This window comes from Babylonia areolata, chromosome 21 (genome assembly GCF_041734735.1).
Source record: "Babylonia areolata isolate BAREFJ2019XMU chromosome 21, ASM4173473v1, whole genome shotgun sequence".
NCBI classification, from domain to species: domain Eukaryota; kingdom Metazoa; phylum Mollusca; class Gastropoda; order Neogastropoda; family Buccinidae; genus Babylonia; species Babylonia areolata.
Genome location: NC_134896.1, coordinates 42729472 through 42745469, shown reverse-complemented (window position 1 = coordinate 42745469; position 15998 = coordinate 42729472). Strand labels below are relative to the sequence as shown.

At 41.4% G+C, this 15998-nt stretch overlaps 2 protein-coding genes across 4 annotated transcripts in view; one reads left to right on the top strand and one right to left on the bottom strand.

Moving 5' to 3' along the window:
* The window catches only part of LOC143295898 (uncharacterized), a 30178-nt gene extending 26091 nt beyond the window's left edge, over positions 1-4087 (top strand). For 2 of the 3 annotated variants that reach the window (XM_076607576.1, XM_076607575.1), the window contains exons 13-14: positions 4-146; positions 1937-4087. In XM_076607576.1, coding sequence (XP_076463691.1) covers positions 4-146; positions 1937-2526 — 733 coding nt within the window. In that variant the 3' untranslated portion in view covers positions 2527-4087. The remainder of the gene's footprint in view (positions 1-3; positions 147-1936) is intronic. The other variant, XR_013057089.1, reaches the window with a different exon arrangement.
* Positions 4088-4328: 241 nt separating this feature from the next.
* The window catches only part of LOC143295897 (tetratricopeptide repeat protein 27-like), a 37881-nt gene continuing 26211 nt past the window's right edge, over positions 4329-15998 (bottom strand). Inside the window, exons 16-24 of the mRNA XM_076607574.1 lie at positions 15509-15607; positions 14830-14882; positions 13529-13607; positions 13233-13319; positions 12615-12728; positions 9598-9681; positions 7677-7788; positions 6487-6587; positions 4329-5983 (exon numbers count right to left, since the gene is read on the bottom strand). Of these exons, the coding sequence (XP_076463689.1) occupies positions 5864-5983; positions 6487-6587; positions 7677-7788; positions 9598-9681; positions 12615-12728; positions 13233-13319; positions 13529-13607; positions 14830-14882; positions 15509-15607 (849 nt within the window). The 3' untranslated portion in view covers positions 4329-5863. The remainder of the gene's footprint in view (positions 5984-6486; positions 6588-7676; positions 7789-9597; positions 9682-12614; positions 12729-13232; positions 13320-13528; positions 13608-14829; positions 14883-15508; positions 15608-15998) is intronic.

Below are 15998 nucleotides of genomic sequence, written 5' to 3'. Positions count from 1 at the left end.
CAGAACCCTGGAGTCAGCCCGTGCCCAGCTGATGGTCAACCCCCCCAAACTGAGTGATGAAACGCTGCAGAAGCTGCTGTCAGAGGCCCACTTCCCCCTGTCCTCCCACCTGCTGGCCTTGCAGGACGATGACAGCAAAAGTGCTGGTACGTGTCATGACAGCTGGGTGATTATCATGTGGCAAATGTTGTGATGACAGTAAGAGTGCCGGTATGTGTCATGACAACTGGGTGATTATCATGTGGCAAATGTTGTGATGACAGTAAGAGTGCCGGTACGTGTCATGACAGCTGGGTGATTATCATGTGGCAAATATTGTGATGACAGTAAGAGTGCTGGTATGTGTCATGACAGCTGGGTGATTATCATGTGGCAAATGTTGTGATGATGACAGCAGAGTCCCGGTATGTGTCATGACCTCAATCTCAACCTCAGGCCCATAACTACAAAGTAGTCGTTGGGGGAAGCCTGAGGACCGCAGACGCAACCTCCCTTCTCCATCTGTCTCTGTCGGCAGCTGCTGGCAGCAGCTCACGTGTGTGGAGTCCGGTCCATTGTTTGATGTTCTCATGCCAGTTCTTCCGCTGTCTTCCTCTTCTTCTCCCGCCCTCGATGGTGCCTTGCATGATTGTTTTGGACAAGCTGGTGTGTCGAGTGTTGTGTCCAAACCATATCAGCTTGCGTCTCTTCACAGTTGCAAGGAGAGGTTCCTGAGGTCCAGCAAGGTTCTCAATTCTGCTCCGTACATGTTCATTGGTCCTGTGCTCGATCCAGGGAATTTGGAGGAGCTTCCTCAGGCATTTGTTCTCGAAGGCCTGGATCTTCCTTTCAGTTTCGGCCGTCAGTGTCCATGCCTCGCAACCATACAGTACAATGGAGACTACCAGGGCTTTGTAGAGTTTGAATTTTGTGGAGAATCGGATGTTACTTTTCCACACTCTGTTCAGTTTGGTCATGGTTGCAGTGGCTGTGCCAATGCAAATTCTTATTTCTGCTTTGCTGCTTCCATCTTTTGTCAGGGTTGCTCCTAGATATTTGAAGTTCCCGACATCTTCCAGTTGTTCTCCGTTCATGAAAATAGTGACATGGGCCATGTTCACGCTGTTTACCATAGTTTTGGATTTATCTGTGCTGACCTCCATTCCGCTCTATCAACAAGTCTGTTGGTAAGTTCCTGCAGTTCTTCGTTCGTTCCCCCCATCAGATCTATATCATCAGCAAACCGGAGGTTACATATTCGTCTGCCACCAATGGAGATAGAAGTCTCATGGTTTTCCAGTGCCTCCTGCATTATCCTTTCCAAGAAGAGATTAAACAACACAGGATAGAGGATACAGCCTTGTCTGACACCAACGGTCGTTTTGAAAAACTCCCCTAGTTGGTTGTTGAGGAGCACTGCACTGTTGGAATTCTTGTATAGGGCTTCTATCACGCTCACGATGCCTTCATCAATTCCTTATCCCCTCAGCACATGCCATAGTCCCTCATGATTATCATGTGGCGTATGTTGTGATGATGACAGTAAGAGTGCCGGTACATGTCATGACAGCTGGGTGATTATCATGTGGCAAATGTTGTGATGACAGCAAGAGTGCTGGTATGTGTCATGACAGCTGGGTGATTACCATGTGGCAAATGTTGTGATGATGACAGTAAGTGTGCCAGTACGTGTCATGACAGCTGGGTGATTATCATGTGGCAAATGTTGATGGGGTGTCTTATATCACCAGGAACTGCCTGAACAAGGAAACCTGCCCTGACTGACAGCCATAAGTCAGGAAGAGGAAACCATCGCCTGTAAAGGTCACTGTGTCAGTGTATGGGTTGGCTGAGAAGACTCCAAGATGTTGGTAGCTGGTTTGATTTATTTGACACCAGCAGCATTACACATATCTGGTGATGGAGTTATTGCCGACCTGATCTGTCTGTCTGCCAGGTGGGGATGAGGGAACTGTGATCCGAGCAGAGACATGGAAAGCTATAGCGGAGGCATCACTGAGTGGTGAGGAAGATGAGGGAGACAGCCTGGCCTCAACCCCCAAGGCCTTTATCAGTGACGCTGCTGCCAGCCACACCCCCATCCGACAGTCCAGCGTTGTTCCTCACCCCTCCCTCTCCGACACGTCCCTCCAGTCTCGCGTGCCCCCATTCCTCCGCCACAGTTCTCAGGCTTCTGATGGGCGAGACAGTCGGGTCAGTCTGCCCGAGATCTGTTCCAGTCCTCTGATCAACATGCCCCAAGGAAACATGCTCAACAACCACTCACAGCACTCCAACTCCAGGGACGTGGGGCCTCGGGGCAGTGGGTCCTTGGACACCATGGTGCACAACGACCTGTCCAGGGACACACCTGTCGGCAGTGCTGCTCCTGCAGGCCTCCTGTCTGGCACCCCACTCCTGGTGGAGGAGATTGGGGCTCAGGGGCAAAGCACTCCACCCACACCTCAACCACCTCCTTTGTCAGAGAGGAGATCAGCACCACGGCCAGTCAGAAAGTCTTCAGAAGTAAAAGAAACAGACCAATAAAATTACTTCTGTTCTGCCAGTTCTTATGTTTTGACTTGCATGTAATGTAACCCAGTCTGTGCCATGATTCCACTCTCAACTAGCCTACATTTGTCTTTGTTAATCTGCAGAAACAGTTATCTTCTTGTATTTTCTAATTGACACAGTGCTCCTGTTCACCAAACACACCCTGGAATTAAAATAATAAAAATCAAGAAAAATTCATCTCTGTCAAAGTATGAGCAAACACAACTCAAAGGCAACTTCTGAACAAGGGGACCATAGGTAACGAAAGTACAAACTGCAGACAGTGTAACATTTACATGCAGAAGAAGGAAGAGAAACAGAAAATCACACTTTCTAGTTACTCTTGCTGCTGAGATCATAAGCTTGTCAACACCCAGCGCAAAAGCAGTTATCCAATTGCTTGAATGAACCACAAGATCAATAATCTTCTGTTTGAATGTAGCATTGTAGAATACAGTTGAGTCCCCTTAACACAAGTACGAATAACACAATAACCTGGTTTACACAAGCCAGTTTTGCATTCCCAACCAAGGCTCTTCTAAGTCTACTGTCCTAACAAACAGTGGCGAATACAAGCAGATCTGTCTTGTTCCCTGAAACATAGTTTGCTTTCAGTGCTATGTTTCGCTGTTTGCTCGTTCATGAAAGAATCATTGGCAAACTCTGTGACCAACAATACAAGAGTAGGAAAGTTCTGCTTTCTGTCACGTGCTGAACCCACATTACGGTTCATTTACCATGGGAGGGACCCTGGCTGCAGACATTTCAGTTTTACAAAATTCAGTCACACTCTCCCATGACATGTCCTGGTGACACTAGTGTTTGAGTGCATACAAGTGTGCTTGTTTTCTTCTTCTTAATTGCTAATATTTTTAAGCTCATGCTATTCTAATATATCCTAAGAAACAAAATCAGTATTATTATTAGCTTTATCCACTAGTAAGATGCTCTTGTCTGTGAGAAAAGGCAGTTACAGACGTGGAGAGAAAGCACTTGTCTGTAAATCTCAAAATCCAGTAAGAGCGCAAATCTAGTGGTCACAAATGTGGAAGAAAAAGCAGTGTATAAAAGGGGCAAGTTCTGTTCTCAGCATACATCAGGTATACTGAGTCACACTTGAAACACGATCAGAATAGGGTTTTGAAAAAAGAAAGAAGGAAAAGATGAGCCAGACACATGTCTGAACAGAGACAAGCAAACTCCTCAGAAACAAGAACTGCCAGCCATAATTGTGCTAAATCCATTTTTACACCGAAAAAAAAATATACAACTATGCCGCATTTCTTTATATGTTGATTATATTTGCTTCCATCTTTTTGTGATAACAATGTCCAGCTGTAAACCAGTCCACCACATGTTTGCACTTGATTATGTTCAGCTGTAAGTGGTAAAATCCGTCCACCAGGTTGTTGATCTGTCCACCATGTTTGCGCTTGATTATGTTCAGCTAAGTGGTAAAATCCCTCCACCAGGTTGTTGATCTGTCCACCATGTTTATGCTTGATTATGTCAGCTGTAAATCTGCCTACCTTGTTTATGCTTGATTATGTTAAGCTGTAAATCTGTCCACCATGTTTTTGCTTGATTACGCTCAGCTGTAAATCTGTCCACAATATCTATTTATGCCTCCAGATGAAAGTTTCTGTCTGAGTACATTCCTAATGAATTTGATGTTTAATATATTGCTGAGTTTGCTGTCTGTGAAAAATGTTTTTTTGTAAATAAATGGATTTATGATGCAGTTGTGTGCATGTGAACATCATGTACTGAGGAAACAGACACACACAAAGCAGTCAGCAGATTCATGTATTTATTGATAATTCCTGACCTTTACATGATTCAACCCTATAGCAATGATAGCATCAGCTAAAAAAACTTCCAGTCCGACTGTCAAAATGAAAATGGCAGTTGTAAAAATGTCTTCAAAATGTGGACATCCACAAACCTTGATAACTCAAGTCCTCTCTTTAACTGTGTCCTAATTGTTAACTGTTTTTCTAAATAATGCAGTCAATCTATTTCAATCACAAGAATCTTTGTGCCAAATTCTCTGCCATTGCTCTCAATCCCTTGTCAAGAGTAAAGAAAGGCAGACATGCATCCATTAACACACACACACACACACACACACACACGCACATAGCACACACGCACATAGCACACACACACACACAAACACACAGAGTCAATCAGCCTATCCATTACATCCCAACAGAATCTTGCCATCACTGGAACAACCGATGATCATAATGTACTGGGTAACTCCTGAACTGCTGCAGTCCTTGATCATCACATAGTCCTCAACTGCTGCAGTCAGTCAGTGCATGATCATCACATAGTCCTCAACTGCTGCAGTCAGTCAGTGCATGATCATCATGTAGTCCTCAACTGCTGCAGTCAGTCAGTCCATGATCATCACATAGTCCTCAACTGCTGCAATCAGTCAGTGCATGATCATCACATAGTCCTCAACTGCTGCAGTCAGTCAGTGCATGATCATCACATAGTCCTCAACTGCTGCAGTCAGTCAGTCCATGATCATCATGTAGTCCTCAACTGCTGCAGTCAGTCAGTGCATGATCATCACATAGTCCTCAACTGCTGCAGTCAGTCAGTGCATGATCATCATGTAGTCCTCAACTGCTGCAGTCAGTCAGTGCATGATCATCATGTAGTCCTCAACTGCTGCAGTCAGTCAGTCCATGATCATCACATAGTCCTCAACTGCTGCAGTCAGTCAGTCCATGATCATCACATAGTCCTCAACTGCTGCAGTCAGTCAGTCCATGATCATCACATAGTCCTCAACTGCTGCAGTCAGTCAGTCCATGATCATCACATAGTCCTCAACTGCTGCAGTCAGTCAGTCCATGATCATCATGTAGTCCTCAACTGCTGCAGTCAGTCAGTCCATGATCATCATGTAGTCCTCAACTGCTGCAGTCAGTCAGTCCATGATCATCATGTAGTCCTCAACTGCTGCAGTCAGTCAGTCCATGATCATCACATAGTCCTCAACTGCTGCAGTCAGTCAGTCCATGATCATCACATAGTCCTCAACTGCTGCAGTCAGTCCATGATCATCATGTAGTCCTCAACTGCTGCAGTCAGTCCATGATCATCACATAGTCCTCAACTGCTGCAGTCAGTCAGTCCATGATCATCACATAGTCCTCAACTGCTGCAGTCAGTCAGTCCATGATCATCATGTAGTCCTCAACTGCTGCAGTCAGTCAGTCCATGATCATCATGTAGTCCTCAACTGCTGCAGTCAGTCAGTCCATGATCATCATGTAGTCCTCAACTGCTGCAGTCAGTCAGTCCATGATCATCACATAGTCCTCAATTGCTGCAGCTGGTCCATGACACTCTGCAGCTCCTGGTCCAGTGTGAGACAGGTCGTGTTCAGCGGCTCCGCAAGCTCCTTGGTTGCAGGGTCTGTGTGTTTCAGCTGAAGGAGAAAAACACAATGGTTGCAGGGTCTGTGTAATGGTTGCAGGGTCTGCGTGTTTCAGCTGTGTGTGTGTGAATGTGTGTGCATGTCTTTGTGTCTGCATGTGAGTGAAAAAACAAAGAGGGAGGTAAAAAAAACAAAATAACAATATAACAGTGCACTCACTTTCTTTCCATTATCCTGCCCAGACTGACTGCCTTTAACCACATGAAAGTGGTGCCTTTGTACCATGTTCAACAATCACTGAGTGATATCTGAACCTGAAACACTAACCAGGTATACCCTGTGGCATAACCTGAGACCTGTTAGTTCAGGTCTCAGTCCACTCTCTTGTATCACCCTAAAGCCACCACTCCCCCCTCCCTCCATGCCTCTCTCTCTTCCAATCCCCTGCAAAACATGTTTATGCTCACGTGTTATAGTCGGAAAAACATAAACCAGAGAATCCAGTCAGGCTGTAGCTCAAGAGGCAGTGTGTCCACAATCAAAGCGACACTCACCCTTATTGCAGAGACGACCCCTTTCAGAGAAAACTTGGCTTTGTTCAGGAGCTGCATGGCCTTCTGGGAGTTTTCCATCTGTTCTATGCAGGTCTTGTAGGCTGCAAAGTGCAGGCTGATTTTACTCTCTGATTGTCTTACACAAACTATGTAATAACACAGCAGATCACTTGTACTGTTATGCATTATACTGTAGCCATTTCATTGTATTACTTTCTTCAACCTTTGAACACTTGAGCGCATTGCACATCCTCCAGAGTTGTCTCCCTTGTTAGTCTCATGACTCCTTTTTGTGCATTTCATCCTGGTGGCTGACAGTAAATGGCAAAATGAGGCATTGAACAGTGAACAAAATGGTGTGAAGTGAATTACTTCTTCCTGCTTGAAGCCAGGAGAAGTATCTCTCCTGTTGTTTCCATACAAGCCCAGCATATGCCCATACTCCTGGTGTGCTATAAATATGGTCAAAAAGCATATGGTAGACAGGATTGTATTTCTATACACTTTCTTTCTTTCTTTTTTTTTTTTTTTTTTTTTTTTACTACTTCATAGTTATGCACTTCGTTCAGTGTATGTCTCAGTCGTCAAGCCTCTTATGTCTATCAGCAGACAAGGCAATAAATCTGACAGTGTACATCCTGACATGGTTCCAGTCCCTGAAAGGTCAGACTGATGCATTAATTTACTCTGTGCCAGCAATAGCCAAATGTGGCTGGTGATATTGTGGTAGCATTGTTCAACTTAACATCCTGATCCAGAAAATTTTTTAGAGGAATGAATCTTAAAACTGCAGAAGTATATAAAATATCAACCAAACAAATAAAAAATAGAAAATAAATAAGACTTTCTGCTATCATACACAAGAGAAGGAAGAATTCAATCTATCGACAAAACTTTCAGTTCCTGCTCTATCATACACAAGAAAAAAGGAAGAAATTGATTTACTGACAACACTTCCTTCTCTATCATACGCAACAAAAGGAAGAAATAAATTTCATGCAGTGTTAAAACAGTGTAGTGAGGCAAACTATAACATAAATGAACATTTACAAAATCCATCTTCTGGCCCTGTAAACATTAAATATGTAGATCAAAGTATTTGGCAGAGTAAAAAAAAAAAACTTACCACTACTGAAAATCCACACTTGAAAAACAACACTCAAATGTAAATGAATGGTTCCTTGGCTCACCTTTGGTCAGCTCCAGCACACGTTTGGCCACCTTTTCACAGTCCTCTGGCAGTCTCTCCCAGTTGGGGTCCATGGTGAGGCTGTGGTGTGACTTCCCCAGGAACTCAGCTGCCTGTCATCACCAGTGACCGCAATGCATTCCACACACTGATCCCAGTTTTCACCTCTCTAGTTGTTGTTTTTTTTACTATACACATTCATTATAACAGAAAATGTTTAACATGTGGCGTATCCTCTCTCAGGTCTTCTGGAGAAAAGCTTCTCTAAGTCCTCAAAACCTATTCAACCAATATCAAGCACCTTCTGTCTGGAATTCTCTTCCGCTGGATTTCTGTCACTTCCCAAAACTGTCCTCTTTCAAAACAAATTTGAAAACCCATTTGTTCAAACTGGCCTTAAGGTATGATAAAGCAGTTATCAGATGGTCTTCCTCCTCCCACCCCCACCACATTTTTTTCCTCCTCTATTAAAATCATGTAGTGTGTGTGCCTGTGGGTGTGCATGCTTGCTTGTGTGTGCATGTGTAGGTAATATTTTATTCTTGTGTATGTGTGTATGTGTGTGTGCGCATGCTTGCCTGCATGTGTGTGATTGTTCATATCTGCAATTTGTAATACTGTCTTGGTGTTTTTGTGTTTTTTTTTCATGTGCTGTGTGGTACGTTGTTATATACTACTATTTCTATTGTTTCATGTGAGGCGCTTACAGCCCATTATATGGGGAGTTTGTGCAGTATAAGTACAATATATATTATTATTATCTATATCATTATTACATGTAATTCATCCTCAGAAGGTTGACACAACTGAGAGGTTAGAGCCCCACACTTCCAAATTGAGGGTCCTGAGTTTGAATCCTTAAAGCAGTGCCAAGTGAGTTTAGGGTGAAGATGTGTTGCAGTGGATGCAAATACTAAACAAAAAGAAAATGCTAAACACAAAAGAAAAATGCTTTCCAGCATTTTGATGTGTATGTGTAGTTCTGAGTGTCTGTCCATCTGTGTGTTCTGAGTGTCTGTCCATCTGCGTGTTCTGAGTGTCTGTCCATCTGTGTGTTCTGAGTGTCTGTCCATCTGTGTTCTGAGTGTCTTTCCATCTGTGTGTTCTGAGTGTCTTTCCATCTGTGTGTTCTGAGTGTCTATCCATCTCTGTGTTCTGAGTGTCTGTCCATCTGTGTGTTCTGAGTGTCTATCCATCTGTGTGTTCTGAGTGTCTGTCCATCTGTGTTCTGAGTGTCTTTCCATCTGTGTTCTGAGTGTCTTTCCATCTGTGTGTTCTGAGTGTCTGTCCATCTGTGTTCTGAGTGTCTTTCCATCTGTGTTCTGAGTGTCTTTCCATCTGTGTGTTCTGAATGTCTTTCCATCTGTATGTTCTGAGTGTCTGTCCATCTGTGTTCTGAGTGTCTTTCCATCTGTGTGTTCTGAGTGTCTGTCCATCTGTGTGTTCTGAGTGTCTGTCCATCTGTGTTCTGAGTGTCTTTCCATCTGTGTTCTGAGTGTCTTTCCATCTGTGTGTTCTGAATGTCTTTCCATCTGTATGTTCTGAGTGTCTGTCCATCTGTGTTCTGAGTGTCTTTCCATCTGTGTGTTCTGAGTGTCTTTCCATCTGTGTGTTCTGAATGTCTGTCCATCTGTGTTCTGAGTGTCTTTCCATCTGTGTGTTCTGAGTGTCTGTCCATCTGTGTGTTCTGAATGTCTTTCCATCTGTGTTCTGAGTGTCTTTCCATCTAAGTTCTGAGTGTCTTTCCATCTATGTGTTCTGAGTGTCTTTCCATCTGTGTGTTCTGAGTGTCTGTCCATCTGTGTCTTCTGAGTGAGTGTCTGTCCATCTGTGTGTTCTGAGTTAGTGTCTGTCCATCTGTGTGTTCTGAGTGTCTTTCCATCTGTGTGAGCAAGAGAAAAGGCACAAGTGGAGAACCCTACCTTTTCTTGATCCGCTGGGTGCTCAGGTGTGTCAACTAAACACAGATCAGCATACAGTTTCCAGGTCTCCGAGTTAGCCGTCAACTGTTGATGCAATCATACATTTCATTCAGTTAATACCAAGTATTTATAGACAGTCACTGATCTGTCCTGACTAGGATAATTGTCCTGCTGACCTGCTTACATGTTTCACTGGATTAACTTATGGTTTTCCCAGACAAGTCCGTGCTGACAGGGTAACACAACAGTTCATCATCAGTCAGACCATCTGGGTGCACAATCAATCATACAGGGTAACACAACAGTTCATCATCAGTCAGACCATCCGGGTGCACAATCAATCATACAGGGTAACACAACAGTTCATCATCAGTCAGACCATCTGGGTGCACAATCAATCATACAGGGTAACACAACAGTTCATCATCAGTCAGACCATCTGGGTGCACAATCAATCATACAGGGTAACACAACAGTTCATCATCAGTCAGACCATCTGGGTGCACAATCAATCATACAGGGTAACACAACAGTTCATCATCAGTCAGACCATCTGGGTGCACAATCAATCATACAGGGTAACACAACAGTTCATCATCAGTCAGACCATCCTGGTGCACAATCAATCATACAGGGTAACACAACAGTTCATCATCAGTCAGACCATCTGGGTGCACAATCAATCACACAAGGCAGAATCACAAAACCCCACACATCTGAGGCGATTTTATAATTAGGTCAGCATCAATCCAATTTTACAGGTTGTCAAGAACTAGCAAGATCATGTGTTCAGGGTCAAACTAATTGCATCTGCTCAGTCATCATTTACTTACCAATTTACCAATTTGTTTACTTGGCTGTCAGTATGTTCATCTCTTGAAGCAGATGTGTGGCACACAGAAAATAACTGTGTGTACAGACTTTTTTTTTAAGGAAACAAGTGGATTTCACACTAACAGCAGATGATACATCTATCATGTAATTCAGACAACTTTCCCAGCAACTCCCTTCTTCAATTCAGCACAGACATCAACTGAAAGCTCACAACAACAACTTATCATAATTCACCATCCTCTCAAAGACAATCACCAGAAAAACAAGAGAGGCAAGGCCTTCAAGACTCACTTGTGATACACTTTAAAAAAAAAATCTAATTGTTAAAATGTATTCTGTATTTGTTATTATAAAGCTTCGCGTTTTAATTTTTTTTTTTAATTTAAAAAAATAAAAAAAGTCCTAACCAGATTCGAACTCCGCGTGTTCGGATGAGAAGAAACTGCCTTATCCATTACACTATCGTGACTCCTTAACTGACGTTCTTAAATTTAACATTTGAACATACTTTTTTAAAGGCCGATAAATTAACTGCGGTATTTGCAGTGAGAATGCTGTTTAAATCATATTATTCTGGTTATCTTGGGCATTCAAAAAATCTTTAAGGGCAATAAAAAAAATTCTTTTTAATGGCTATCGCCGCAATCACACTGCAACATTTAGCCGTTTTCACTAGATCTAGATAGATGTACAAGTTTAGTTACATCAGCTGGGAATGTAGTACGACACAGTCGATTCAATTTCTCTTTTATGTTCATTCTAGTTTAATAGTTTTAAAGCTGATATGAAAATTTAGTATTTTGTTAAACTAATAACATGTAGAGCCAAGTACAAGTACTTCTAAACGTCGTAAGAAGTGAAAAGGACTTCATTTTGAGAAAAGTCAAGACTGGAAATTTTTTCGTTTCATCGTGATCAGTTCAAGGGTATTAACTCGCATGGTTTACAATTTTTAACTGTGAATTCTGACTGATTCTGTGGATATTTTTATGGCAGTTTGGGGCATAATCCAGTAAGTGATGAGGCGCTCACAAATCTTTCTCTGAATAAATATTTAACGGTCTCCTTCTCCAACTTTCCATCACATGTTATCGTGTATTGTCCATTGAATATAGGATTGAACGGGCAGGTCAACAACTTGAAACAAAATGGCGTCGTTCGTGTTCACGAAGAATATGAGCACGTGCTTTGAATGTGTATAAATATGTGTACGCAACTGATTTTTGCCCATGACCTTCAGGGCTGAGCCAATAGATCTGTAAAGTCCACTCGTCATATTGATTTTAGTACTTTCCGAAAAAGACCACTTGGGCGAATGAACATAGTGAAAGCCCTGTACACTGAGAGTAAAACACACAAGCTTTTTATGTATCGAGTATAATTTCAAAATGTAATGTTTAAGATAAGAAAGATAAGTCCCCTTGCATTAATTACAGAGTAATTTGCCTTTTTTACTATCTGCAACAAAACGTTTGCAAAATAAATAAACTTCCATGCTTAGCAAAAGAAGTTCCTGTTTGAACAAAAAATGATAATAATGACTGCTCTTGTTGTTGTGTCAGAATATCAGATCAAAGTGCCAAGTTTAGAGAAAACAAAAAATATAAATATAACAGTAAATGCAGTTTGCATATAATTAGGCTTCATTTTTTATTTTTTTGTGCCCATCCCAGAGGTGCAACATTGTCTTAAACAAGATGACTGGAAAGAACTGAATTTTTCCTATTTTTATGCCTAATTTGGTGTCAACTGACAAAGTATTTGCAGAGAAAATATCAATGTTAAAGTTTACCACGGACACAGACACACACACACACACACACAGACAACCAAACACTGGTTTAAAACACAGACTCATTTTGTTTACACAAGTGAGTCAAAAATCATGTTAGAATGCATATTAGAATGGAGTATGACGCAACTAGTTAATACCATTATAGTGTACTGGTTTCCTTGTCTTCTTCGTTCTTCAAAATCCCTCATTTCAACAGCAAACAGGAAGTGAACGAACCAATACTGGAGGCCTAAAAAGAGCATGGTTGTTAACATTATCAGGCAATTAAACGTTTTGCTCAATAATTAATCTGTCTAAACTCAAAACCTGCTTGTAATACAACTAACTGTATGTGGCATTCAAAGTTCAGCCATCACACATCATGTCAACTGATGGCAGGACATCCCACCTTGGAGGTGATGCGACCAAACAGCTGCAGCAGTTTGTAAAGAAGTCGACCAGCTGGATTTCCTTCTGCATCCTCCATGTTGGTCACTACCACCTTCACCAAAATACCCAGCACCTGCAATCAAACTTCAATCACTTACTTTCTGAACAAGTCTTCCACTCACAAATGTTTTATTTATTTGTGTGTATTCACAATATGGATGCGATCAATTTTTGGTGTTTTTTTTCTTTGAAAAATTCCTTTGGAAATATTTTATTTTTGTGATCAAAGAGGAATTCTTATATCTTATTATCAATAATTCACTTTTTTTTTTCATCAATTCATTAAAAATACTTTCTTTTTTTCTTTTTTCAACATATCAACAATAACCTTTATCACAAAGATGACTCATGATTCTTTTTTTCCTTTTTTTTAAAAACTTCTTCTGATTTCAGTTCAAGATCTGCATTACTCAGATGATCAGGATGGTTATTTCATAGCAGTTAATCTTTTTTCTTTTTTATTCTTTTTTTTAAAAAAAAACGTATCCAGAAATTAGAAACTATGACAACACACACTGAATAGGAGAAATGTAATCAAAAGTTAGCAAACCATAAGAAGGAAAATTTAAATACCTACCTCTGTGTCAGAGAATTTGTCTTTGAGATCCAGCATACGACTGTAGGCTCTAATCGCCTCATCAAACTCTCCACAGTCTGTTGCAAACTGTAAAGACACAACAAAAATGAAAGAATTATTAACTACACACACACACACACACACACACACACACACACACACATTCACAAATACTCACACAAACAAATCACAGAAACACACTTGAATACAGAGGACATGTCCATATGACACACAAACAGAAAGACAGAAAGAATCTAAAAATTACACACATACTCAGCACGTCTTGTTTCACTTACCAGCAGACAGTTCTCCCACAGGCGCCAGTTTTCATAATTGCACTTGATAGCATCTTTCAAGGTCAGGAATGCCATCCGCCTGTAACATATCCCACAGACTTTTTAACAGCTGAAATAAATGGATACATCTCAAGGGTCAATACACAGAGGCACATATCAGAATGCATTTAGAATAATAAGCAAAAAAAGAAACCTGATAAGAGAGCATTTAAAGGCTATCAGCTACTTCTCCACTAGAACTCAGTGGCAAAAGATTTCAAAGCAAGCTGAAAACTGATCAATAACAATCACAGAAGAACACATCCACCAGCCACTGTTCTATCATGGGGGTGCCCCAGAATTTTGCGATATTTTGATGACGAATGGTGATGGGGTGATGATAATGCTGCTACGAGGATCCATTCAGGTTTGGGACTACTTGACAAAACTGTCCTCTCATAATATATCCCTGTGTCAACCAGGATTTAGGTTTGGGACTACTTGACAAAACTGTCCTCTCATAATATATCCCTGTGTCAACCAGGATTTAGGTTTGGGACTACTTGACAAAACTGTCCTCTCATAATATATCCCTGTGTCAACCAGGATTTAGGTTTGGGACTACTTAACAAAACTGTCCTCTCATAATATATCCCTGTGTCAACCAGGATTTAGGTTTGGGACTACTTGACAAAACTGTCCTCATAATATATCCCTGCGTCAACCAGGATTTAGGTTTGGGACTACTTAACAAAACTGTCCTCTCATAATATATCCCTGTGTCAACCAGGATTTAGGTTTCGGACTACTTAACAAAACTGTCCTCTCATAATATATCCCTGCGTCAACCAGGATTTAGGTCTGGGACTACTTAACAAAACTGTACTCTCATAATATATCCCTCTGTCAACCATGTTGAGAGATACAGACACTCGCAGTGTCTTTCAGGAAACTGGAGCAACACCGCCAAAGGCACATCCATGAAGTGGAAAACCCCTAACTGTGTGGTCCCAGTCTTCCCATCTCAGTCCGTGACACACTCAGCTGTGGGTGGGAGCCAGCCATGGGCAGAAAAAAGACCACCTCTGATGGGACTCTAACCTATATCCTCCTTAGTCCCAGTCATCAGTGTGTGACTAACTACTCACTATGGCAGCTCACTCCTCACTCCAAAAAGCATCACTCCTCAACAACAAAAAATTACAGGCAAAAACCTTGACCCCATTCTTCTACAAGCTTATTGCAAAGTCGCAACTTTCAATTTCAAGAAATCAGTTGACAGCAGTGTACAAAAAAGAAAAAGAGTGAGAGGGGATACTCACTTTTTTTGTAGTCTGGCATAGGCAGTAGCAAGGTTACTCCACGCTTCAAAGTTCTGAAACGAACACACTACATGAAAAACGTTAATGATTAACAGCAATGTGCTCTTCTCTCAACCATTTTTTCCTAGATGCTGAAACATCGTAGGAGGGTTGTTGACAGAAGAAACTCTGTGAACATGTTTAAAGGCGTAAGTGCATGTATGCATGAGTGGCTGTGTGCGCAAAATCAAGGCCAAATGTGATGAGCAAAAGTGCATGAATGTAAATTCCAAATTGCTTTTGTTTCCATAGACATACATCTACAGATGCCCAAATGGCACAGAAAGTCATCTCACTTATCAATACCCAAACTATTCCATGAAAAACAATATCTCCTGATAGAAATACACCAAGACATTATCTATCTGTATCATATTCACACACACACAATGACAAGCGTATGTACGCCATACATTCATGTATGAGCATATATAAGTATGCTTAGATGCACACACACACACACACATGTAAAGACATACATACACTGACACAAACATACACACAATAAAATCCACACTCATACATGTTTATTAAAAAATGCACGCATGCGCCTATGCAAACACGCACGCATGCACTCACATACATACACACACACTCACAAAGCACCTACAACACCCAAAACAATAAACCAAAGCCTCACGTCATAGTCGATGTTGACACAGCGTTTGAAAGCTCTAACAGCAGACTCGTATTTCTTGGCAGTCAGACAGGCACAGCCACACGTGAACCACACAGGAATCTGTAGAACACAACACTGTCCACTTTTCTCTTTCCTCCTCATAAAGCTGACCCTTTATATGTTTGACTCGCAAATAAAAAGAAATGTTAAAAATCTCTGTAAGTCAAACTCTTCAACTTGGGTGATGAGGTTATAAAAAACCGAAAAGCAAACAGTAACAAATGTTCAAACTCAAACATCAAAACCTAGAGCAAATAAAAAAATGAGAATAAGCCAACACATGCACACTGACATACACACACACATGTAGCCACCCATACCCTCACTCTCTCTCAACTACAACTTTTCTCAGGTATCAGTTCAGTTTGGGGTGTTCATGATTATGACTGAAAACAACAGATAAAAAAACATAAAGCGCCAAAGGGTCAGGATTCAGTACCATGTGCATTTG